This window comes from Sceloporus undulatus, chromosome 3 (assembly GCF_019175285.1).
Source record: "Sceloporus undulatus isolate JIND9_A2432 ecotype Alabama chromosome 3, SceUnd_v1.1, whole genome shotgun sequence".
In the NCBI taxonomy this organism is placed as follows: Eukaryota; Metazoa; Chordata; class Lepidosauria; order Squamata; family Phrynosomatidae; genus Sceloporus; species Sceloporus undulatus.
This window is the reverse complement of record NC_056524.1, coordinates 14,079,231-14,104,253: the sequence shown is the minus strand read 5'-3', so window position 1 is coordinate 14,104,253 and position 25,023 is coordinate 14,079,231. Positions and strand designations below refer to the sequence as shown.

Sequence of the window (25,023 nt, the reverse complement as noted above, 5' to 3'; positions counted from 1 at the left end):
ACTGGCCTTTAAACAGACCCCGAGAAAGTTCTGGGCACCACAATTCAAAAAAGGATGCTGAGAAGGTGGAGCATGTCCAAGGAGGGCAACAAAAATGGTGAAGGGTCTGGAGGAAAGACTTAGGGAGCTGTTTAGCCTGGAGAAGAGACACTTAAGAGGTGATAGGTTTAGGTATGTCATATTGAGGATGGAACAAGCTTGTTTTCTGCTGCTGCAGAGAATTGGACATGGAGCAATGGATGCAAACGTCAGGAAAAGAGATTCCACCTAAACATTAGGAAAAACTTCCTGACAGTGAGAACTGCTCAACAGTGGAACATGCTCTCTGGGGCTGTGGGGGAGTCTTCTTCTTTGGAAGTTTTTAAACAGAGGCTGGATGGCCTTATGTTGGAGATGCTTTGATTTTGAGTTCCTGCATGGCAGGGGGTTGGACTGGATGGTCCTTGTGGTCTCTTCCAACTCTATGATTCTATTATTCTCAGTTCTGTTACATACTTGAATGAGCATGCAAGATTTTTTTTAAGCTGCTTCTGTATTTTTTTAAAGTATTTAAAAAAAACAACTGAGATGTGGGTAGATATTTAAACAAGGGATGAACTAAGTGCAGGGACAATGTTTGCACTTGTGAGAGGCCAGAGCACTCAGAAACCAGCCTATATTCACAACAAAAAATGGCACTGAAACACAAAACCAGTTAAAACAATTTTTTAAAAAAACAGGACCATTGATACAATTCAAAAGAGATACAACTCTTGGGATGCTGGCTGTGTAGACTATTATAATGAATATCTTCTCTAAATTGACAACTGAATACTAGCACTCTTTGGGGTGGCTGTGTTGCCCCAACATCTGAGCTTTTCTCCACATTTCTAATCACCTTCACCTGGCCTTTGGAGGGTTTTAGGATTGCTCTGCTGATGTCCAATATCTATGTTGTTGTTGTTTTTAACCTTATTCCCATTGGGTTGAGCTGCAATCCTACCTGGCTGGGGTGAGGGGGGGGGGGAATGAAAATTGAATTTTCCAGTAACAATGGCTATGAACCTACACTGTGGGTGCACAAGCTGGCATTCAGTTTAGTGATATGCAATAGCAATAGCATTTCTATACTGCTTATCAGTGAACTCAGCACTCCCGAAGTGGTTTACAATCTGTAAGCCAATTGTCCCCAACCAGCTGGGTGCTCATTTTACTGACCTACGAAAGGATGGAAGGCTGTGTCAACCTTGGAGCCCTGGGATCGAACTCACAACCTTATGGCTGCAATAATGGCATTTTAACGACTGCACCACCAGGGCTCCCTAAGGGTATGTCTTAAGCTGTGCATATCTTTTTTGTCTGAATATAATAAATAATAATAATAATCATAATAATATATAATAATAATATTTATGGTATCATCCTGCCTATTCCAAGGATCGAAGTGGGATTACAACATTAAAAATCATACAATACAGTTTAGTGATCAATAAAATACTAATACTTATTATACATCCCTATTAGTTGTTTGTTAATCTCCACAATCAAATTATATACCATCATGATTAGGGTGGGTCTTACTCATTGTCTCTATACCAAATCCGATGGGAAAGCCCGCCGAAGAGATCGTCTTAGTGCCTTCTTAAAGGCATCTAAGGTGGTAATGAGATGAATCTCTCTGGCAGACTATTCCCTAGTGTTAGGGGCTGCAGCAGTAATGCTCGTGGGAGCGATTGTAGTTAACCGGGACGGAATTACAGTATTCCAACAAATTCTTCCCTGATGTTCTGAGTGGCAGGGCGAGATTTGTGGGAGGAGGCATTCCGCAAGTAACTTGGGCCCAAGCCATGTAGGCTTTAAAGGTAATACCCACACCTTGCATTGAGCCTGGAAGCTAATGGCAGCCATTGTAGAGCTTTTAACCCTGGTGTTATATGATCAAACCCAGAAGTACTGGTGACCAATCTGGCTGCTGCAATTTGGATTAGTTGAAGCTTCCAAACTTGTTACACGGTAGCTCCAAGTAGAGTGCATTACAGAAATCTTAAATGAGAGATTTCAGTGCATGTACCACTGCCAGGTCCTTTTGGTCCAGGTAGGGGCTCAGTTGGTGTATCAACGAAGTTGGTACCAAGCACTCCTGGCATTCTCTTCTTTCCTCTACAAAAAAACAAATCTCAGCCCCCGTACTCACAATTTAACCATGGTGACCAGATGTCATTGCCCACATAGGGGACAAGGCATTGCAAACTGTAGTACACTCAGGAAAAGTAGGCTATTCAAAATAAAGCTCAAAACTAATCTAATGTACATTCACAAGAGCCTTTAGGGCTGAAGGGCAGGTATAAATACCGTAAATAAATAAATAAAATAAAATGTTACATTCATGCTTCATAGTCATACTCAAAGTGGAGGCATTTTGGAATCCCCCCTGGACAGAAGATTGAAAGCAGAGAACTGCAGCTTAAAGGAACGCCTCTCCCTACATAATCCGCCCCCACCTCTCAAACATCTGGCACAAAAATATTGGAACACCCCAAACCAGGTTGAAAACTACCTCTTGTGAACATTTTCTGCATGGTCCCTAGACTTTGGACAATTTACCGGAAGAGATCCGTCTTTCACTCCTTGGAAGCCTTCAAAAAGGCACTGAAGATGGTCTCTTCCAGCGGGCCTATCCAACTGATCTCCTCTAATCTGATTTGTACCTCCGAATATATGACTCAATCCTTATGACTGAGCAACACTGTAACAACTTTCTCCTTTCCCTTTATTTTTTATTTCTTTGATTGGTGTTTTAGAATTATGTGTATTTTATGATGTTTTTACTGCTTGAATCTCGCTTCAATCTGAAGGGAGAAGTGGGAAATATAAATAATTATTATTATATTATTTATATTATTATTATATATTATTATTATTTCCTGGGAAAAGAAGGCTTGTCTGGTCACCCTGCCATTTCAACATAAATCATAGAGCTGGAAGATACCGCAAGGGCCATCCAGTCCAATTTAACTGCCACCGCTCCCCCATGGCCATTCAGTGGCTGGAGGAGGCTGCAGGGACTAATGTGTACCTCTATGCATAAAAAGGTTCCATTTGTGGATTTTGTGCACCTTATTTAAGGCACCGAGGATTGCCAAATATCTGGCAAGCCCTACTATACATCTTCGACTGTTCAGCAGAACTTCCGCTATTCAGCGGGCCACTACAGCTATCTTTGAATGGACAGAAGCAAAAATTGGCACCACCACGTTAATGTGTATCTCTATGTTATGAAAAGGTTATTATACATCTTATTTGAGCTTTCTATAGTCTTATTTAGAACAAACGACAAAAAATAATAAAAAAAGAAAGGCAAAGGCTGTGTGGGTTGCCAGGAAGCATTCCTCGCAGGTCATACATTTGTCAGGCCGCTAAAGAAAACGTAGCTGCTTCTTTTTAAAACATCCAAGAATTCAGTCGGCCCATTGCCCAACTTTATAAAACAGTCCTCATTTATTGAAGTTAGTTTACTTATATATATTTTATATATCCCATCTTTTTCCAAATAGAGGGACTCGAGATGGCTAACAGCAAATTTAAAACAGTACAATTTAAAAACAATACAAAACATTAAGAAAGTATACTTATCGCTTTCCTAGTCTTCTAACAAAAACCATGCCGAGTGAGTGATCTTTGCTCCTCCTAGTTTCTCTCTCTATATAGAGAGAGGCTAGTGGTTTCTGAGATAATGGAATTTGTACATCAGTTTTAATTATCATCAGGGGTTGTTATTGCTGCTGTTGTTTGCTGTCCGGCTGCTTCTTACTTGAGCTGGAAATGCTAACTTTCCAATCAGTATTCAGCTTGTGATCATTTTGCAGCCTTTGGCAATCAGCAAATTCATGAGAAAATTTTGCTCTCTATCCAGTTGGATAAAATTGTGGCAGAAGGGATGCCGGGGGAGGAGGCAATACTTTAGTAAGGCTGACAGACGGAGTAGTTTGTGCTTGGGAGGATCAAGGCATGATCCAGGACAAAAAGTGTGCATTGCATGTAAAAAATACAAGCCATAAGGAATTCTGGATCAGACCAGAGGCTGTCTAGTCCAGCATTCTGTTTCCAAAGTAGTCCCATCAGATGACTACAAGATCCCACCAGGAGGCCTGTCCTCCTTGGGACCATCTCTCTTGCATTCCTCTGAAAGTGGACCTGATTGTGTACTGGCTTTCATGTAGAGTGGTAGGAGGGGGTGGTCATTTAGAGGATGCGGATGATGTATAACGCAGCAGGGACAGTGTTGGGAAACACCAAAAATATTAGCTTACCATGTCGACCCAGGTAAAGACACAAGCAGGGATGAGTCCTAAATCTGTTTGGATGAAACATACACAAAGAGTGTTGGTCAAGGCATTCCCAATCCTGGCCACTGAGGCTCCTAGACCTACCAAGAGCTCAGAGTGGTCAAGATGGCCACTTTATTTTAACACTGAGCATTATGAACTTTTTAGCTTAAGCAAGAATTTGTAAACATCAGACCTTCCCTCCTCCCTCCTTCCCCATCACGCTCTGAGGACAGGTCTGCTTGACTGTTACAGCATGTAGCATTTTTTTGTTTTGTTCCAGTCTCAAGGGCTGCGAAAGCTATCACCCACTCTTTCAGTGACCTAACTTTGGTTATACTTACAGCCGTATTTCAAATATCAGCAACTTAGCAATGATCAAGTGTATGAGCAAAACATTCTGTGTCCCTTAGGAACTAACTGCACTAAAAGGAAACCCTGTTAAAATTTAGGATAAAATAGCAACAACAATGGCTGCTCCCAACCAACTTGTACTCATTTTACCGACCTACGAAAGGATGGAGGCTGAGTCAACCTGGAACCCTCGGGATCGAACTCACAACCTGTGGCTGCATTTACCACTGCACCACCAGGAACCCTAATAACTTGTAGCTCCAAAGAGATGTGACACTGGTTGGGTCCTCTTCCCACCCTTCTGACGAAGGAGCTAAGGCACCAGGAAAGGAGGCAGCGCTTGCTCCTTCTATGCCCTCCTGCTGCCTCACCTGCCTAGCCCCTGCCCAGCCCCTGGCAGCCTGGGTGGGCATCCGAATGGGTGGCTGTGGGAGGTGGCTTGTGGAGGGAGTCAGGGAAAAGAGCAAGGGCAGCAGGGCAGGGTAGGGCAGGGTGCTGCCACCCCCCCGATCCCCTGCCAGGCTCAGGAACTCAGGTGCCCACCAATGCTATGGATGCCCACTGGTGGTATGCCAGCTGGTGTTGTGTAGTTCCAAATGCTAGCTTAGACTAGAAAAATACCGTTCTTGTCTCCTCTTCTTGCCAACTCATGAAGCACACTGCTGGGACTACAGTAGGTGCTCCCATATCCACCTAGGGTTGTCATAACCCGGCGGCCCCGTGCCAATCACGGTTTCGGGGGCCCCCCTCCCGGTCCGGTCGGTTTGGGCCCCACAGTGCCTTGTTCCCAGTTTGGGGGCCCACTCCATCCATTGCCACTGCTGCTATGCGGCTGCTGCGGCACCAACCCACCTCCTCCTCCGGCTCCGCCTTCCACATCTTCCTTTGTGTGGCAGAAGCGCCGCTGCCACCGCGCCCCCACGTGAGGGCTTGCGCGCCGCCCAGGCCTCAGCAGGGGCCAGTGGCAGCACGCGCGCCTGCCCCACTTTCCTCCGTGCGCGCCTGCACGCTCCGGTTCCCTCCGCGCGCGTGCACTGCCCTGCCTGACTTTCCTCCGCGCGCACGCGTGCCTGCCCCACTTCTAGGGGAGGAGGAGGAGGAGGAAGGAGCTGGGAAGGGGTGACTGAAGGCCAGGGCACAATTGGGCCCGAGGAGGGGAGAGGAGGAAAGCTGAGTCAGTGGCCATAGGTCTGCCTTGGTATTTTGGGTTTTTTAATTATATTAAAAATATAAAATACTTATTTTATTTTTTTTTTATTAATTTTTATTATTGCTTGTTTTTGTTTTGTTCTATTAATTTTTTATTGTGTTTTATTTTATTTCATTAATTTTTTATTGCTTGCTTTGTTTTATTTCATCCATTTTTTATTGCTTGTTTTTGTTTTTATTATTTTTATTATTGCTTGTTTTTTATTTTATTACATTATTTTATTATCAAATATATACACCCTGCCTTGTTTTTTATTTATTTTTTCATTATTTTTTATTATTAAATATATGCAAGGCATTTTTTGTGTATTTATTGTGCTTTGAATGCTAACAAGTCTGCCTTTCTTGGCCAATTATAGTGATGATGATGATGATGATGATGTGATGATGATGATGATTGTGATAGTGATTTTCAACAAGCCTCTGAGGCACGGCCAATGTAACTTGCTTATGTAACTTGCTTTGTTTTACAAACTCATGCGCGTGAAGAAAAAACCACAGTCCCTTGATCAAGTAACACTTGTGAGAAGTTAAAGTTGAACCCGAGGGCAAGTACATTTCTGCCATCTGTCTAGGAATAATGCCAGAATGTCCTCCATTTTGATCATGCCTAAAAACATGCATTTATATTAACATTTTTTAAAAACATCAATTTTTGCGCGTCCTCCATTTTTATAAAAATGTGCTCCTGCATTTGAAAATGTTGCCCTACATTTGTCTCTTGGTTTGGAGGTCCTCACTTATGGCAACCTATATCCACCGATTCTTTATCCATGGTTCGCCCTAGAGCCACTAGAGACCCCCAAGGGCCATCTAGTCCAACCCCATTATTCCATGCAGGAAGGAACTCTCAATCAAAGCATCCCCATTGACCGATGGCCATCCAGCCTCTGCTTGAAGACCTCCAAGGAAGGAGACTCCACTACATCCGAGGGGGGTCTTCAGCTGTCGAACAGCCCTCACTGTCAGGAAGTTCCTCCTAATGTTGAGCTGGAATCTCTTTTCCTGCAGCTTGCCTCCATTGCTCTGGGTCCTTTCTCTGGAGCAGCCGAAACAAGGTGCTCCCTCCTCAATATGTCCAGGAACTCCAGGGAAAGCGATTCCACCCCAACATGAGGGAACTTCTGACAGTAAGGGCTGCTCGACAGTGGAACAAAACTCCACTCCCGAATTCCATAGCCTTGAGGGCAGAAAAAGAGTTTAAAGCGGTGCCAAACCGGGTTATACCTCTTGTGTGGATACAGCCTAAATTGTTTCTGGACTGGAGTGGGTCTGGGACCAAGGTTTCCGCAAAGTAGATCATCCCCGGACGCCTTTGACACGCCTTTGGGGAAAGACTGTATAAAAGAGGAGGGCGAGCGCCCTTTGGAGCCAGGAAGCTCCGTTTGGCCGCATTCACACGTGACGCGCAGCAAAGAGCGGGTTTCCCCGTTGTTCCGGGGCAAAGGCGTGCTGCTGCTGCTTTCTTTTTCTGCCAGCCTCCGAGCTGCTCTGCCTTCAGGGGGGTGAGGAGGATGGGGCTGCCGGGAGCCCTCTCATGTGTCTCCTGCCCCTAGTCCTCCCGCTGGTCCGCCCGGGGGGCGCTGACACGCCGGCCAACTCTCCTTCGGGGAGCTGCCGGGCAGCTGGGTCTTCCAAGTGGCCCGGCCAGGGAGCCCCCGACCGGCACCTTGACTGCTCCAACCCGGGTGAGTTGGACCAGGAAGAAGGCGCTCCCTTTGCCTTTCCAGTTACAAGCAAAGTCTCCCGCCGGGATGGAAACTCCCCCCCTCAGGACCCCTTCTCACCACTAGCAGTGCTACCATGGCAGTCCTGGAAACACATTTGCCTTACATTGTTTTGGAAAGTGTCTTAGACAGCTTTAAACTGTGTTCCGTTCTTTTGACCTGGAACATTGTTTGACCTCTGTAACCTTTTCAGTCTGTTCCAGTGCTGTTGCTCTGTGCTCCAAGCCCAGGGCAGGCTCCCAAACTTTGGGCCTCTAATGTTTTTGTTTTGGACTTCAACTCCCAGAATTCCTGACTATTGGCCACATGGCTGAGGCTTCTGGAGTGGAGTCCAAAATTACCTGGAAGGACCAGAGCTGCTCCGGGCAGTGGTCCCCCAAAACTGTGCTCTTTAAGGGACTTTGACTTCAGTTCTCAGAATCCCAGACCAATTGTCCAACATTATTTGATTTTATCATTCATTATTTTAACATTATTCATAGAGCGCTGTAAAGTTTGCCAGGGCTTTACATAGCAAAGGTCATAAAAATAAAACAAAGAGTAAAAACCTGCCAAGCGCGTACAATCTAAAACAACAACGACAACAACACGACGCAATTAAAATCTCTCCAAATATACCAAATAAAGACTACAGTGAGCTGGCTGAGGCTTCTGGCAGCCAAGTCCAGAAGCTCTTAAAGGACTCCCTTTGGGGATCACTGCCTTAGGCCATAGTTTCCAGACTCTCAGAAGTCACAGAATCACAGACTTGGAAACCAGGTGTGAGATACAATAGAAACTGTGTTTTCTATTTGCATTAAAAATAGTCACAAGCGATATTTAGCTGCAGTCTGAAAGTCTACAAATAAATCTCTGCCCATTTCACTCAACCTTACTTCTTCCTCTTTAATGACCAATTAGATGTTAAACATCCACAAAATTTGCTGAGATTTATAGCAAAAAAAAAGAGAATAGACAAGGAGGGAGTACAAAGAACACATACAATGTGCTGTCAAACAGGCTCTTAACCTGCAGACATAGAAAAGGCTTAGGTTCATGCACCCACATTCAAGAATCATAGCATTGGGAAGAGACCCACAGGGCCATCCAATCCAACTCTGTGCCATGCAGGAGCTCCCAGTCAAAGCACTGTGACACTGTTGTTTGAAAATCTCCAAAGGAGGAGGCCAGACACACTCCAAGGCAGCCTGTTCCACTGTCCAACAGCATAACTGTCAGGAAGTTCCTCCTAATTTTAAAGTTGAATCTCTTTCCTGGAGCTTGAATCCTTGCTCCAGGCTCTATTCTCTGAGCAGCCAGAAAACAAGCTTGCTCCCTCCTCACTATGTCATCCCTTCAGATATTTAAACTGGGCTATCATGTCACTTTGTTAAAAAAATAATTCTTTATGGTAATTTGCAAAATTGCAACAGCGCAGACAGAGTGAGATAAAGGCAAAAATACCACTAAGGAGGGATACATGAGGGTCGACAACCAACAACCATATAGTATAGTCATTGTTGTCCTTAGGACTTCCATAGGTCCCCTTCCCGAAATTCAAAGGCTGACCTGGTGGTTTTGGCTGATTTGAGTGATTTTAATATACTCCAAAAGGACACCATGGCCTGTTACAGGAAGGCCAAAATTAAAGCTGCTTCGAGTCACTTTGGAGGTATGGTATTTCAATGATGCATGAGTCCTAAGGGTCCAAAGCCACACCAAAGCTTCACTCCAGTCCTTAGGACAGGCGCGGGCTTGTGTTGGCTTTTGGACTCTTGACGCATGCATCATTGAAATCCATACCTCCAAAGTGTTTCGAAGCAGCTTTATTTTGGCCTGTCTGTAACAGGCCTCCTCAAAAGAAGCACAATAGTTTTTGTGGGTTTTCTGGGCTATGTGGCTATGTTCTAGAAGAGTTAATTTCTGACGTTTCACCAGCATCTGTGGCTGCCATCTTCAGAGAATGCTTAAGCATGTTTCGAATGCTGGCAATGTTTCAAATGCTGGTGAAATGTCAGGAATAAACTCTTCTAGAACATGGCCACATAGCCTAGAAAACCCACAAAAAATACGGATGCTGGCCATGAACGCTTTTGACTTCATAAGCACAAACGTCCATCCTGTCGTACAACTTTTCCATTGGTAAACTGTCCCATAGCCTATGCCGCCAGGTGTCCATTGTTCAACTGCCCATCTTCCAGTTCTTGGCTGTTTCAATTCTTGTGATGGCCAGGAGAAATTGATTTTTAATTTTTCAAGTCTTAGTTCCCTCCCAGAAATAGAGAGAGTAATAAAAGGGCCTGAACAGACAGGCCAAAATAAAGCTGCTTTGGGTCACTTTGGAGGTATGCTGGAAGCTGTGCCAAAGCTGCACTCCAGTTCCTAGGACTGGAGCATGGCTTTGGCATGGCTTCCAGCCTCTTAAGAGGCATGCAGCATTTATACAGCATACCTCCAAAGTGGGTGTCTGGGCCCAAAAGACCACTATCTGTAGCCCAATCTTAGCTCAAAGAGCACCTCACATTGCGAAGGTGTGATAGCCGGTCACACTTCTAAATCGTCATTGAGGCATCCTGCTTCCCTCCCGTCATCAAAGCATTCACGGACCAGCCATTTCTTGAATAACGGAAGTTCCCATTATTCAAGAAATGGCTGCTCCGCAAATGCTTTGTGTCTATGTGGCGTCATGTTGCCTGGCAACTTACATTATATTCAGTACCTACCTCATTGCTGACCCAGTAACTAATAACAGCAGTTCATATCTGTATCTAAAAAATTCTATATCTAATTTTGTAAAATTTTATGGTAATCAGTACACAAAGGGATCTTGTAGCATTTTTGAGACTAACTGAAAAAAGTTGGTAGCATGAGCTTTCAGAGACTTGGGTCCCAGTGATTCACAAACTTTGATCTGCCAGGTCTTTTTGGGCTTCAGCTCTCAGAAGCTCCAGACAGCTTAGTCATTAGTCAGGAATTCTGGGAGCTGAAGTCCAAAAAAAACATCTGGCAGACCAAAGCTCATGGTACCAAGTTCTATCTTTCAGTCAGTCTGAAAGCTGCTGCAAGATCCCTTTGCATACTGATTTTCCAGTTTTATCACAGCTATGTGTTAGGGGTTTATCACACTGGGGCTAATTTCAGCATTAAAGAGAGATTAAAGCCCATTTAAAGCATCCTGCAAAAAACCCGGAAATGGTGAATAATTGCATGAAGGATTATCACACGCAATTGCACAAATAAAGTGATATCAGAAATGCATTGTCACTGAAATCCCGAAAGTAAAAAGATGCATTAGGCTGGTTTTGTGCGATGTCATGGGAAATCGTTTTGTGTAATAATGTGACTTTTCTGGGATATTCATGGGATAAACTCCCAATCTCCTTAATGTCTTGTCTGGGTCTGGAAAATCAGACTTTTACAGACTGACACAACTATGTCTTTGAATTATCTGTGTGTTTGTGTTGTGCACCTTCGACCCATTTCTGACTTCTGGTGATCCTAATGGGTTTTTTTCAGGAGGAATGGTTGGTTTACTGTCCCTTCCTCCCTCCAACATATACTGCTTGATATGGCAGCCTCATTCTCCTTAATGGTAGGACTGGCTTTGCTGACCATATAAAATGCCTGCTAAACAATGATCCATACTTATTTATTTATATGTGATTTATATCCCACTAGGACTACAGCAGTTAGTAATAGTAGCAGCAGCAGCTGCAGCAATACTGCTGCTGCTACTATTACTACTGCTACTATTACTACTACTAATGATGATGATACAGTTTGACTCTCCCTTCTCTGAAATACTTGGGACCAGAAGTCTTTTGGATTTTGGGTTGTTGCTGCTGCTATTAGTATTATAATTCTGGAATGCCTGTACAGTATTTGTATATACATATATAATGTGATAGCTTACAGATGGGATCCAAGTTTAAGCACAAAATTCATTTATGTTTCATATGCACCATATACACAAAGCCTGAAGGTAATTTTATACCATAATTTTAATAATGTTGCCTATGAAGCAAAGTTTGTGTTCACTGAATCATCAGAAAACAAAAGTTTCACTATCTCAGTCAGACATGAAAAACAAAAGTTTGGAGTTTTAGAGTATTTTGGATTTTGGAATTCCAGATAAAAGAGACTCAATCTGCAATAATAATAATAATAATAATACACATGATAAGAAGGAAGTGGTGTCAAGGCAAAATCTGTTCCTTTCCAGACATATTTCTAGTCCTACATGTTTCTGAAATCTTTGTGGTTTAATGTTGCACACGATTTATCATAGTCCATTTTGAGCAACTGTGCCAATCTCATTCCTCCCCCCCCCCCCTTGTCCCCCACCGCCGCATTGCTACCCAAAATAAAAACCAGAAATGCTATGACACCACACCTCACTTTCATTTTTAGCTTCTCTACAACTTTTTAAAACCGTTTCTTTCCATTTTTATTTTATTTTATTGGAGGTTTGGTTTTCAGGAGCAAAACTGCCATATTTTGGCACCATACAGGGCAAAATAATAATAACTATCCCAGATATTCAAAGATATAGCCATGTTTGTCTGTAGAATCAGCCTGTAGTGCAGTGGTCCCGAAACTGTGCTCTTTAAGTGATTTTGGATTTTAGCTCCAAAATCCCAGACTATTGGCCAACATGGCTGAGGCTTCTGTTGGCGGAAGTCCAAAATCTCTTAAATGGCACAGTTTGAGGACAACTGCCATACAGAGATCTTGTAGCACCTTTGAGACTAACTGAAAGAAAGAGAGTAGTAGCATGAATTTTTGTAGACTCAAGTCTACTTCCTCAGATGCATTTGGATTCTGTGTCACAATCATGAATTCTAGTATTACATGGTCACTTCACCCTTAGAGTAGAAGCTGCTTTCATTGCATTGACCAAATCCTCCTTATTAGAATCAAATCCAAGATTGTGGATCCCTTTTGAAAGAGGACATTCTCTGCAACGCACGAGAAGAATTTGTTGTAGAGCCTATGCTTAGCAGAGCTAGGGGCTGCACAAACAGCCCATTCAGGGGAGGCTCTGTGCCACCCCTGCAAGCACTGGATTGAGGATGTGGCAGCCACACGCCATGCCACCAATCCTGTGCAAACAGAAGCCGCAAAATTCGGCTGCTATTTGCGCCCTAGAAGGGGTGCCATAAGGGTCATGGTGCGGCCTTATGACGCCCTCATGCGCAGCACCATTTGGCATGCCAAGTTGGTGCCCGGGCAGCAGACTAGGGTTCCTGAGCATGTAAAAGCTCAGCCCTTATCTAGCCCTAGTCCGCGTACGGGCCAGCATAAAGTGCTGGTCTATATTGGTCCCTAGTCTCCCAGCAGAAATCAAGATAACTGAAGTTTCCTATATCTACCAATGCTTGCTTCTAAGAGATTTCTGAGATTTGTTTCGGAAAAGTATCATTCAAAACATCTTGTTTTTGGTAGTCTGTAGTCAACTCCTACAACAATGTCATTTTTATTTCTTTTTCCATTTATTTTTACACAAATGCTCTCCACTGGTCCAGTTTGGTCATTCAAGTGGATTTCTGTACAAGTGAATTTGTCTTAGACAGATAATGCTACTCCCTCTTGACACTGCCTGGGAGTAAAAGGCCTGCTTATAAAAGCAGAGTGGATATTTTTAGTGTTATGGAGTGGTGGTCATGCTTTGTCCATGCTCGAAGGCTTTATTAGTGTTTCGGCGTACTGATGCTATATGAAACACTAAAAATCTGGGAGGTTGTGCAATCTGATTCATGCAAAGAATCACTATAAAAGCCAGCATAGTGTGTGTGTGTGTTGGGTGGGTATGGGTGTTGTTCTAGCCATACAGGCTACTGATGGGGTGGCCCAATTCTCAGGCTTAGCAGCTGTTTGTCTAGCAGTATGTGGTGAATGTGATGAATCTTTTCTTGTCGCAACAATGTCATTCCAAGATAAAAGGATTTATTTTATTTTATCTTTAAATTATTTCCTATGTTGCTGTTGTCCATTGTACAAGAGCTCTAGCAGGAGAAGAAAAACATTGGGAGCTCTAGTAACATTGATTGGCTCAACTGAGTGAATAAATCAGCATTTGCAAGACTTTTCCTTTGTGATCTTAGCTCCTGAGACTCAAGTGCAAAGGAGGAAGCGGACAGAAAGGCAGACCCAGTTGCCAAAGGAAGATTTGTGTCGGGGTGGAGAACAGAGGTTTGGTCTGAGGAACTGTGATTTTTTTTCTTTCTTTCTCTTTTCTCATCAAACACCAGCACTTCCCTTTCTATGACTGTAGTCACGAGTTCAGCAGATTATGCTAGAAAGAGCAAACAGTGGAATTTCTCCACCTCGAGGCTCTCACATGATGGGAGTCATCAAGTCATTCATGCAAAAAACCACTGTTTTAAAATGGTGGTTCTGAATCCTGTAACTTTATGCAGCAGAAGTGGAAATACCTTTTGGATCCATGCTCTGAATTACACTGTTAGATGTAGAAATAATGTTCCAAATTCTCATATTCCCTTTGATACTAGTGATACTAAGAAATGGGGTTAATTTTTCTCTCCATATCTCAATATTTGTCGAGGGGAATCCTGGATTCAAATGCTTTATTGAAGTGCATGGACCAACCTTGATCAAATCACAGTTTCTCAGCCAAACATATATCACGGAATTGTTTTGGGGAATAAACTGTGGGCTAAAAGGTCAATCAGTATTCCTCAGCCCACTTGTAAAGTTATTCAGAGGAGGAACAATTTAAAAATGTTGTAAAAGAACATTAACAAAGGTTTATGGGTTTGTTATATTTATTTTCTACCTTTCCTTCAGTGAGTTCAAAATGGTATGCAGTTGGCCTTCCATATCCACTGATTCTGCATCCATGGATTCCACCATCCATGGCTTGCAAATATTAAAATCATCATCATCATCCAAAAAGCAAACTTTGATTTTTCAATTTTATCTAAAGGACTCCATTTTATTATGCCATTGTATATAATGGGACTGGAGCATCCACAGATTTTGGTATCTGTGGGTGTGTCCTAGGACCAAAACCCAATGGATACCAAGAACCCACTATACATTATTCTCTTTCTTTTCTATTTTATCCTCATTGCAGCCCTGTGAGATAGGTTCAGGAAAGAGAGAGGGGGGGACTGGGCTAAGGTCATTCTGCATTACATAACCCAGTGGGGACTTGTACTTGAATCATCCATGTCCTAGTCCTAGAGGTTGCTGGAGTACAAGTCCCCTCATCCTTCAGTGCTGTCTAAGATGAGTAGGGCTGATAGGATATGCAATCAAACAACATCTGGAAAGCCATAGTTGACTACCTCTCCTTTGTCTGGTACTTGGCTCTGTATTTCAAGCAATTTTTAATTGAGAAATAAGATAATTAAGAAAATATGTTTATTTCCAGTCAGAACTGGAATGCTGGTAAATATTTTAATTTCAGTGTGGACCTTCCAATGTTCTTTTTATCTGCTTTTCCTGAAAACTACCAGGGACCTTAATGTATGGGGGATGTACTTTTACTTTGATTTCAATCCAAGAGGTTTCAGCTGCCATTGGACAAAAACTTCCTTGTGAGTAGACTATGGAGCATGCACCAAAACAAAAATTAACAACCACATTTGAAAGTACTTCCTTTGGACTCAGATCATGTTTAATGTATAATGCATATTCTTAACACTATAGCCATTCTTGCTCAGTTTGCCATGGCTGCCTAACCTTTCCTTTGCTCCTTCTCTTCAGGGCCTGTGGAAAAGCAAGTAGTTGTGACCCTTCAAAAGCTCGATGTTGCACAGGATGATCAAGGGAACCATGGCTTCTTCACAATAATTTACAACCAAGGCTTCGAGGTTGTGTTGAACAACTACAAGTGGTTTGCATTTTTTAAGGTAAAAAGGCATTTCTTCACCTATCCATTCTCTGCACCATTTTCCTCCAGATTATGGTGGGGTTAAAATACAGCTTCTGCATTTAAATTCTTGCTGAACATGGCTGCAGAGCAATTTCTGCTTTCTCTCTACGGGCTCATTCACATTACAAAAAAAATCGGTTTTGAAACCGATTCAATCACGTGAAGTTCCTACTCACCCCGAATCTCACACAAGTGAATCCGGGGCTTGCACACCCGTTCTGTGGTAAATGGCCCCTAACGCGGGTCTTTTGAAATCGGCACAAATACCGTTTCTTTTTAAAAAAAACCCCGGGTCCTGGGAATGAGAACTTTGGCCTCGATCACGATCGAGGCAAATTGAGGGAGGGATTTAGGTCAGAGGGTGGGCAAAGGGCAAGGCATTTCCTCCCCTCATCGGAGGGGAGGGGGAGGAGGAAAGAGCCCTGGGCAGAAGGGAGCAAGGGAAGGCATTCTTTAGGAGCCTCTTTTCCCTGCATCCCCTGCCCAAAGTCCTCTGTCGCTGGGCATTCCTTCCCTTGCAGGAGGATGAACGGAGCTCATGTCAGGCAAACCCCCCCCTTTTCAAATGCAAACAATTTCTATTCCAGAATGTATGTTTAATTTTTTACCATTTTTTTGAGTGCACCTGCGCATGGTTTCTATTCCAGAATGTATGTTTCATTTTTAACCATTTTTTTTTGAGCGCACATGCGCATGGTTTATATTCCAGAGGCAGATGGAGCCAGGCTTGCACTTGCTTTCTGCAGAGGGAGAAGCTACAAATGTTGCAAACAATCAATGTTACATTTTTACCAATTTTTTTGAGCGAACATGCGAATGATTTGTCTTCTTGAGCAGATACAGCAAGGGAAGCAAAGGGAAAGCTAATGTTGCTTTTAAAAGCAAAAAAAAAAAAGCATGGCAATCCCATCCTCTGCCTGGGACAGGGGCAGATCTGACCCAAAAGCCCACAGGTTTATTAAAAAAGAGAGAGAGAGAGAGAGGCATCTCTCTCCCTGCTTCAGCCACTGAAACCCGTGCCTGGCTCTTTAAAAAGGGAGGACACTTCTCCCGATGCCCTGCAAACGTCACCATGACGACAGCTTGATTGGCAGCGGCCAATCTACAGAATGCATTCGATTTCTGTCAAAATGCATTCGATTTCAATTTGTAGTGGGCACTTGCTAACGGAGCGATTCGGGGGAGGGGCATCCGGATCATCCCAGTTCCCTCCATGTCTTTTACCCCAGTATGAATGGGGCCTACGATTGAGTCATAAGACATAGCTGTCAGTTGTATTTGAGGAGCAAGCTGAGGAGCAATTGGTGCTTAATCCTTTAAAATATTTATTTGTTCATATTAAAAATGTAGGCAAGCAATCAAGAACAGTGCATAAATAATTGGCATTTAATCTTTAGGGTGTTCCGGGGCTAACTGTATTGGGCAATAATAAGAAAAATAAATTACATTTTTTTTCCAGACTGGATGTTTCTGTGCTTAATTGGACAACTTCAGAGGTTGGCAGTGGCATAATTAAATCAGCTTGCAGCAGTCTTCCTCCACCTTGTGCTCTCTGCATATACTGGATTACAACTCCCACCATCCTTAGTTAATATAGCCACTGACATGATGACTGGGGATGATGACAGTTGTAGTCCAGTGCCTCTCAATGGTAACAGGCTGGGGAGGTCCATCTTATAATTCATCCTTTCTCAGCAAATAATGGGTGATTCTGGACACATTCCCACAGCACATTAAATTGTGGAACTCAATGACACAATGTGTGTTTATTTATTGCAGTTATATGCCACCTTTCTCTCAGTGTAGTGGGACCCAAGGCAGCTCCCAAACAATAAATTAGCTAAAAACATATCAATAAAATTTTAAAATAATTTTAAAATCAATTACTTTTTTGAACTGCAGTTTTCAGACTTCCACTGAGCACACTGACTCTAGCAGTTATTGCTCAAATAAAGAAATATTTGGTGCTCTGATTTATTGCTCACTAGTAAGCATGGTGTATAAGCTTGAGCAGTTCTTAATTTTTGACCCCTACATCATGATGGCATTTTTCACATATTTGGGAGCTGCGGCTGAATTAGCAGCATGTAATCTACTGTTTCCCTTTGCAGATCAGCTGGTATTGGGATTGTCAGAACAGACACTTAAGATTCCAGAATGAGCATTCCTTTTGCTGAGTGTCTTTCCTGGTCAGCCAAAGGTCTCTTATTCTTCCACTTCTGCTTAACAAGTGAACTGCTATTAGACTGCAGTTTCTAACAGAAGTGCAAACATATCTTTGAACAAATGATTTTTCAAACCTTGAAGCAAAGGTTTTATGCAAAGGCCCATAAATGTTCCAAAAGTATTTGCACATGTTTAGAATTTGTCTTCCTCAAGAGATCTGGATCACTTCATCATTGGAGCATCGAGTGCCCTTGAAATTAAAGTGGTTAGAAACATAGTCATAGCACTTTCAACCAAAGGCTGCACTTGGCAGATAGTGTTGCAAAACCAGCATTAAATTATTTAGGTGTTGGGTATTATTTTTGCTGTCTGATGGTTGTGGTTTTGGAGGCAGAACTGGGGGCAATGGAATGGGCAAGAATGACTGGACATGTGAATTCATGCTCCTACATTTTGTTGCAGTTTGCATTTGTGGTAATATCGATAATATTGTTTGTTTCAGGAAGCTTTTGAGGGCCCATTACTCAAGAGGAAGGGCCTTTTATAAAGTGCTGCATTGTGTTCTCCAAATTTTGGTCCTCCAGGTATTTTGGACTTCAACTCCCAGAAACCCCAGCCAGTTTGCCAACAATCAAATTCTGGGAACTGAAGTCTAAAAGATCTGGAAGAGCAAAGTATGGGAACCATTGGTGTGTTTGTGTGTGTGTGTCTTATAATATAATAATAATGCTTAACCTGCTTTTCAATTCTGTTGTAACGTGTGTCTGTCTGTGTGTTTATATATATATAAACTTGTATAGTGGTGAGAATTTTTATCTTTATTGGTTTTAACTTTTGTAAGCCATCTTTAGGCCTGGTCTGAGGGGACGGTAGGATATAAATAAATCTAATAATAGTAATAACAACAGGTGGATAGACTCAGTCAAGGAAACCACAGCCCTGACTCTGCAAGACCTGAGCAAGACGTTGAAGGTGGGGCTTGTGGAGGTCTCTAGTTCAGTGTGTTGCAAGAAGTTGAAATGAGCTTCACAGCCGTTAACAGTCAGCAGTAACAACAACAAGCCTAAACAACTGTACTACTTACCCCTGTTAATTTACAACTGAACAAATATGTTTATTGCTATTTTTGCTGTTTTCACTTCTCCCCTTCATAAATTGCTTAACTCTCTGGCTTGGCTCAATCCTGGTCCCACCCTAGAAACACAAAGGACCTGACACCCATAAAAATCTGCCCAGGGCAGCCTTTCTGCTTCAGTCTCTAAATTGAAGATGACAGCTAAGGCTTGGAAAGTTCCTTTTGTTGAAGTTATCAGTTCCTGCCATTGATTATGTGCCTAAATCCAATCGTGTGCGTGAGCCTTCAAGTTGCCTTTCAACCTATGGCGACCCTATGAATTTCATAGGGTTTTCTTAGGCAAGGAATATTCAGAGGTGGTATCAAAAATACACCCTGCAACATCTGGTATTCATTGGAGAGCCCCCATCCAAATACTGACCAGGGCTGACCCAGCTTAACATTCAAGATCAGAAGGGATCTGGTGCCTCCTTTAGGATATTTAGGCCCTACTGTTAGTCAAATTGTTACTCCCACTTAAAGTGGGTCTACTGGAAATTAAGTGATATGTTACTAAGTTCCTGTTGATCTAGTGCAGCCTTTCTTAATCATTTCACCCAGGAGGAACCCTTGCAATAATTGGCAGGTCTCAGAGAACCCCAGCATAAAAATCATATCAATAGCTCAAAAGGAGGAAGGGTTCCATCACACTTTCTTGTGGAACCTTGGGTTCCAGGGAACCATAGTTGAGAAACCCTGATTTAGTTGGTATATATTTAGTTGGTTTTACAATGGAGCAGTTGGATTTAGGCCATAGTATTTAAGAAGAAAGCAATTCTTGTTAAAGTGATTAAAAAATAACTCATTACATTGTTGCTTGTATTATGTGTTACCTTTTTGTTACTTCTGTTCCTTTTTTGTGGAGGCAATAAAGATTGATAGGATTACATGAATCTTAATCAATTCCTGTGAGAATTCCCTTTAAAATTAACTTTGAAAAGGAACTAGAAAACTTGTTACACTGCTAAATTTTTTGAAATGCAACTTCATTGATCCCATATAGCCAAGAATGGTGGCGGAAAACAAACTTTCCAGAAGCAAAGCTTTTTAGTTCTTATTTAGAGAAGTTTGTTTTCCTAACAGGCATACAAAAAGTCCATTAAAAAAACCCTGAGATAAATATTCATTATATGAGCACTGAGCAAACTGCAGCATTTGATTAAAAATCATAAAAACAAAAATGCAGTCATACTTAGAATAGCAGTCTCCAATAGCAATGGGCTTGAGCTCACTGCCTGTGATGGTTTTCTAGGCAAGGGGTGGGCTTGGGAATATTTAGGCTTGCAAATGTTGATGAACTACTAGTTTCATCATACCATACCTGGGGCTGATGGGAACCCAAGTTCAACAATATTGGGAGAGTCAGTTTCCCCCAATGTTCTAGTCCTTTTCTACTCCATTAAGCTAATAATACATCTAGACTGGCATGCAGCTAATGGCATTGTTGGTATTAACTGCCTTCAAGTCAACCCAGACTCTTCTTGACCCTATAGTTGAGATATCTCCAAAACTCTCTGTCCTCCACAGCTCTATTCAGGTCCTGCAGATTCAAGCCCAGGACCTCCCTCATTGAGTCTAGGCATCTGACATGCAGTATTCCCCCCTTTCTGCTACCTTCTACCTTTCCTAGCATTATTACATTTTCTAATGCGTCATGCCTTTCATTGATCTGGCCAAAGTATGGCAGTCTGTTTTGTCATCTTGGCTTATAGAGAGATTTCATGCTTGATCTGTTCAAGGACCCATTGGTGTCTTTTCAGCCTTCCATGATATCTTCCCTGTTCTCCAGCACTACATCTCATATGAGGTGATTTTCCTCTTATCTGCCTTTTTCACTGTTCAGCTCTTGCATCCATACATGGTGATGGGAAATACTATGGCTTGGATGATTCTACCTTCTAGCATGGAAGATTTTTGCATTCTCTTTCCCCCTCTTTAAATAAATAGGGATTTCTTGCATGCAAACTCCTCTCTCTCTCTCTCTCTCTCTCTCTCTCTCTCTTTCAAACTAACCAGATGACTTGGCACTAACAAACATTCTCTCAAGATTTCAAGATTTTCAACTGAAATCTTGGTCTTCTTCCTCTCTCAACTTTCTTTGGAAACTGGTGAGATAAAGACTTTTTCTCCACCCGAACTATTCACTAGCTAGATTAGGATACAGCTTCTATGTAAATATAGATTAAAGCCATTAGTAAATGTTTGTTTTAAATTACAAGCCATGTGTTTGTTGTTTCTGAGTCAGTCACAGTGCTTAGGGAAGCATAGTTAGAAGAAGACACATTTCTGCTACTCTGCTAATTTAAAGCTAGACCCTAGCAGGCTTAGCTTTGACAGTTTTGATATTTAAATATTTTTGCTTCCTTAAAAAAGGCTGGAGCCTTAGAAAATTTAAATTATCCTACAACTTGTAGGTCAGGAAAGTACTTACGGTAGTATACCTTGCTAGACCACTCTAAGGTTGTAGTTCTCGATCAGTGAATTCTAACTATCTGATGAACCTACAAATCCCAGGATTCTGTGAAATGTATGTAAAGTGGTATCAAACTGTTATAATAACAACAACTATTATTATTATTATTATTATTATTATTATTATTATTATTATTATTATTCTGGAACGATCAAAGCGGTTCACAGATCTTTAAAAATTATACATCATAAAAATGCACATCATAAAATATCTAACAGTAAAACTAATAAAACCAAACAGCGTATAAAAACAAACATGGAATCTATCGATTGCAGTTAACCTTTTCTATCAGAGGAGACATTCTCTATAAAGAATCCAAAGGAAATGCTAATCGGAAGAGGTGGGTCTTTAGAGCCTTTTTAAAAGCATCCAGTGAAGAGGTAATACAAAGCTCTTCTGGAAGTTTATTCCAGTACATTGGTGCAGTCGATGTAAATGCTCTCTGGTGAGTTACTGCCAGTCTGTCTTCTAATCCTAGTTTGTTCAATGATTTCTCACTTGTGGCTGCCCCTTCTCTCTTTCTACTTTGTTCTGCTAGACTGCTCACATCTTGCTCAGGAATTATTATATTTTATTATATTTACTTATAGCCTGCTTTCCCCTCAAAATTGGGAGTCAAAACAGCTTAAAATTTAAAATAATATATAAAAATAGAATTAAACTATTACAATATTAAAGCACATCATTCATGAAAAGAATTAAATGCAGTTTACAAAATATGAAAGTGCTTAAAAACTGTACCATAGCACAAGTGATCTTGGGTTTCCCTCTGTGATGCACTGACATATTTCATGGCAGCTTTTCTTCTTCTGCATCCTTGATAAAGTTGAGCAGTGAAAAGTGATGGCCTGTTTCAAGTTCCCTTTACATGTGTTCTACAAGCCATTTTTTGGACTTTATTTCTTAGAATGCTCCAGATGGCACATCTAGTGGTGAGTTGTAGCTTCCTTATCAGTAGGCTGGTGAATCCACTCTGGGGTTTAGTCTAAATATTTAAGAGATGTCCAAGGTGCTGAACCTATTTGAGAAAAAGCACCCAGAACCTTTGATTTAAGATCCAGAATAAAATGTAGAACAAATTTCATCACCTTACTGACATGGAGCCATCTACTGCTCCTGGTCATGCTGGCTAGGGGATTCTGGGAGCTATAGCTGAAAAAATAACTTTCCCAAGCTTTGCAATGCATAGAGGTTGGGATGGTTGCTGTCTTATAGATTAATTTTTCAGAAACCTGTTGATTGTGTTTCTTTATATCTTAGTGTAATGCCAGGAAATTTCTGTTAAGAGTTTAATCTAAGTATGACTTTGATTTGGAGACAGTGACATGACTATCATACTTTGGAGGCCCACCAGTGTTCTAAAAGACCTGATGATAAGTTGACAGTTGGCTGGAAGATATGACTAAGCTGGTGGTTATTAGCACATATTTTCCTGCTAGCTAGATAAGGATGTTCATCCCCTGCAGTGCCTCCAGGCATGAAGATGTAGCCTTCGCTCATATTTTTCTTCTTTCACATTCTTAACAGCAGAGCAAGGAGTCAAGACCCAGTTGATAATGTTATACTGGCCGTGAGATTCCTTGTTTCCACCCTTGCACCCCATATCTAAAAAAATGAGGAATGTGTATTTTCCATCTGGTGGTATGAACATATCCAAATTCCTCCCTCTCCCAGCATTGATGTACCTGAATTACTCTTCCACATCTGACCAAATGATCCATCTCTGTCTTCTGCCTTCTTTAAGGGTCAACCTCAAGTCCCCAACTGTGAGAAGATGGGAAGGATTTTGTGATGACTGTTGCCTTTTTGGTCTTGTAGATTGTATTCACTTTCCTTATTCCCTATCAGTCAGCTTGACAGCTCCAATTTAAATGGCTTTCCTACTGATGGCTAGGGCTTCCCTACTGTTAAGCTTAGAGATGCTGCCAAAAAGGTGAAGAACATCAGGCACTCGGGCTTAATCTGACCCCTTGCTATCATAGCATCTGTCTCTCTGAGAGCCCCCACATTGCTACACCCTTCATTATTTGGTGGTTCACCACCTTATGTATCAGTTCTTTTCCATTCTGAGAAGTTTAAATCTTTTTCCTAAGACCTAGTTAACTGAGAGTAAAACCTTTCAAGCTAAAATATGCTGGTAATTTTTGTCTAAATTCCAAATGGAATATTTATGCCCCTGAGAACTTACCTGAGATTGAATTTGGCTCATGTATTCTCCACCTTTCCTTTATATGATGATGATAATAATAATAAAAATAACAATAATTTTTATTTATATTTCCCACCTCTCTCTAGGATCAAAGCGGGATTACATCATTAAATTAATGCACTCCCTCAGAGTGTAGTGGAATTTCCCTCCTTGGAGGTCTTTAAACAGAGGCTGGATGGCCATCTGTTGGGGATGCTTTGATTTGGATTTCCTGCATAGCAGGGGGTTGGACTGGATGGCCCTTGTGGTTTCTTCCACCTCTATTATTCTATTATTCTAATACAAATACAAAGAGACAATCTATAAAATACTAATACTGAATTGCAACATTCCTGTTAGTTCTTTAAAATATCCAAACATCAGGTGATCATACAATCTTTTGGACAATTACCACTCTGCCCCATTTGAGCTACTCCACATGGGAAGTTGTCTTATTTTTAATCACTACATTAAACTACCTAGAACACTGCACTGACTGTATCCAAGTTATCAGATGGAAGATTTTTTTTGTCATTCCGCCCCCCCCCCCCAGCCTCACCTGGGGATGAAAAAAGAATCCGGGGGGAGGGGGATTAGTGCTTTTTACTTATTCAGAGTTTGAGAAATTGTGTGTGGGGGGGAGGAGTGTAACAATCTTTCTTCCTATATGATGAGGCAACAAACTTTCAAATGTCTAGCCCCAAATATATAGTTGGTAGCGTGTTCAAAAACTCATCACTTAGGCCAAGCAGATTGATTATAAATCAATAAAATCAGTTTATTTTATAAACAAAACAGAATAAAATATTGTCGATAATAAACAGTGGTAAACTTGTTTCTCAATCAATCAATTGTAGAGGTTTCTATCAACTCTTATTTCAGATTCCACCCTTTTCCCAATCTTTAGACCTTCCCTTGGTCTAAAAGATCAACTTTACTCTTTTAACACCCTGTCCCCTCAGGGACTTCAAGACTATAGCCCACCTCGGGACCAGTCTTTTCCCAACCTCACTCAACCAACCCCCTCTGACTTCCAAAACCCCCCTTCTCAACTGCCTCAGAATCTTTTATAGCCCCCGCCGGCCTCTGATTGGTTCAGAATCTCTGGCTCCTGATTGGCTGACTCAAGATTCCGAGCACCACAAGGAGTTACTCCCAGAATCTTGTAGCTGACTATTATTTTTTTTAATTTATTATGGTATTAATACCCCGATTTTCAGCCCTAAAAGCTATCAGAGCGGCTTACAATTATTACTTTTAATTAGACTAAGTGATATTGGGAATAGTAGTCCAAAACTAACTTTTCCAAACTGTTCTGCCATTGAACTACACCATTCTTGGATAATATCCTCTGCTTAGAACATGCCTGTCTTCTGCATTCCAGCCAAACACAGGATAAATTGTGGTGTAGTGTAATCAACATATGTCAAAAACAAACAAGAATTAAACCTTGGTTTTGGATCCTGGTTTGCTTTCTAACCTTGATTAGAGCAAACTATGGTTCTTTGAGTTCAGATACAACACACAACTGTGTTTGATTTGAAAGTAAAAACAGAGGCCTTAGTGTCATCTGTGTACACTTTATGCTACTTAAAGGGGCACTGGAGGT

The 25,023-nt window shown here is 41.7% G+C and overlaps 1 protein-coding gene across 1 annotated transcript in view; it reads left to right on the top strand.

Moving 5' to 3' along the window:
• Positions 1-3,639: 3,639 nt before the first annotated feature.
• Positions 3,640-25,023, top strand: part of CTSC (cathepsin C) — a 39,297-nt gene continuing 17,913 nt past the window's right edge. The window contains 5 exon segments of the mRNA XM_042456994.1: positions 3,640-3,646; positions 7,346-7,465; positions 7,468-7,510; positions 7,512-7,555; positions 15,305-15,450. Of these exon segments, the coding sequence (XP_042312928.1) occupies positions 3,640-3,646; positions 7,346-7,465; positions 7,468-7,510; positions 7,512-7,555; positions 15,305-15,450 (360 nt within the window).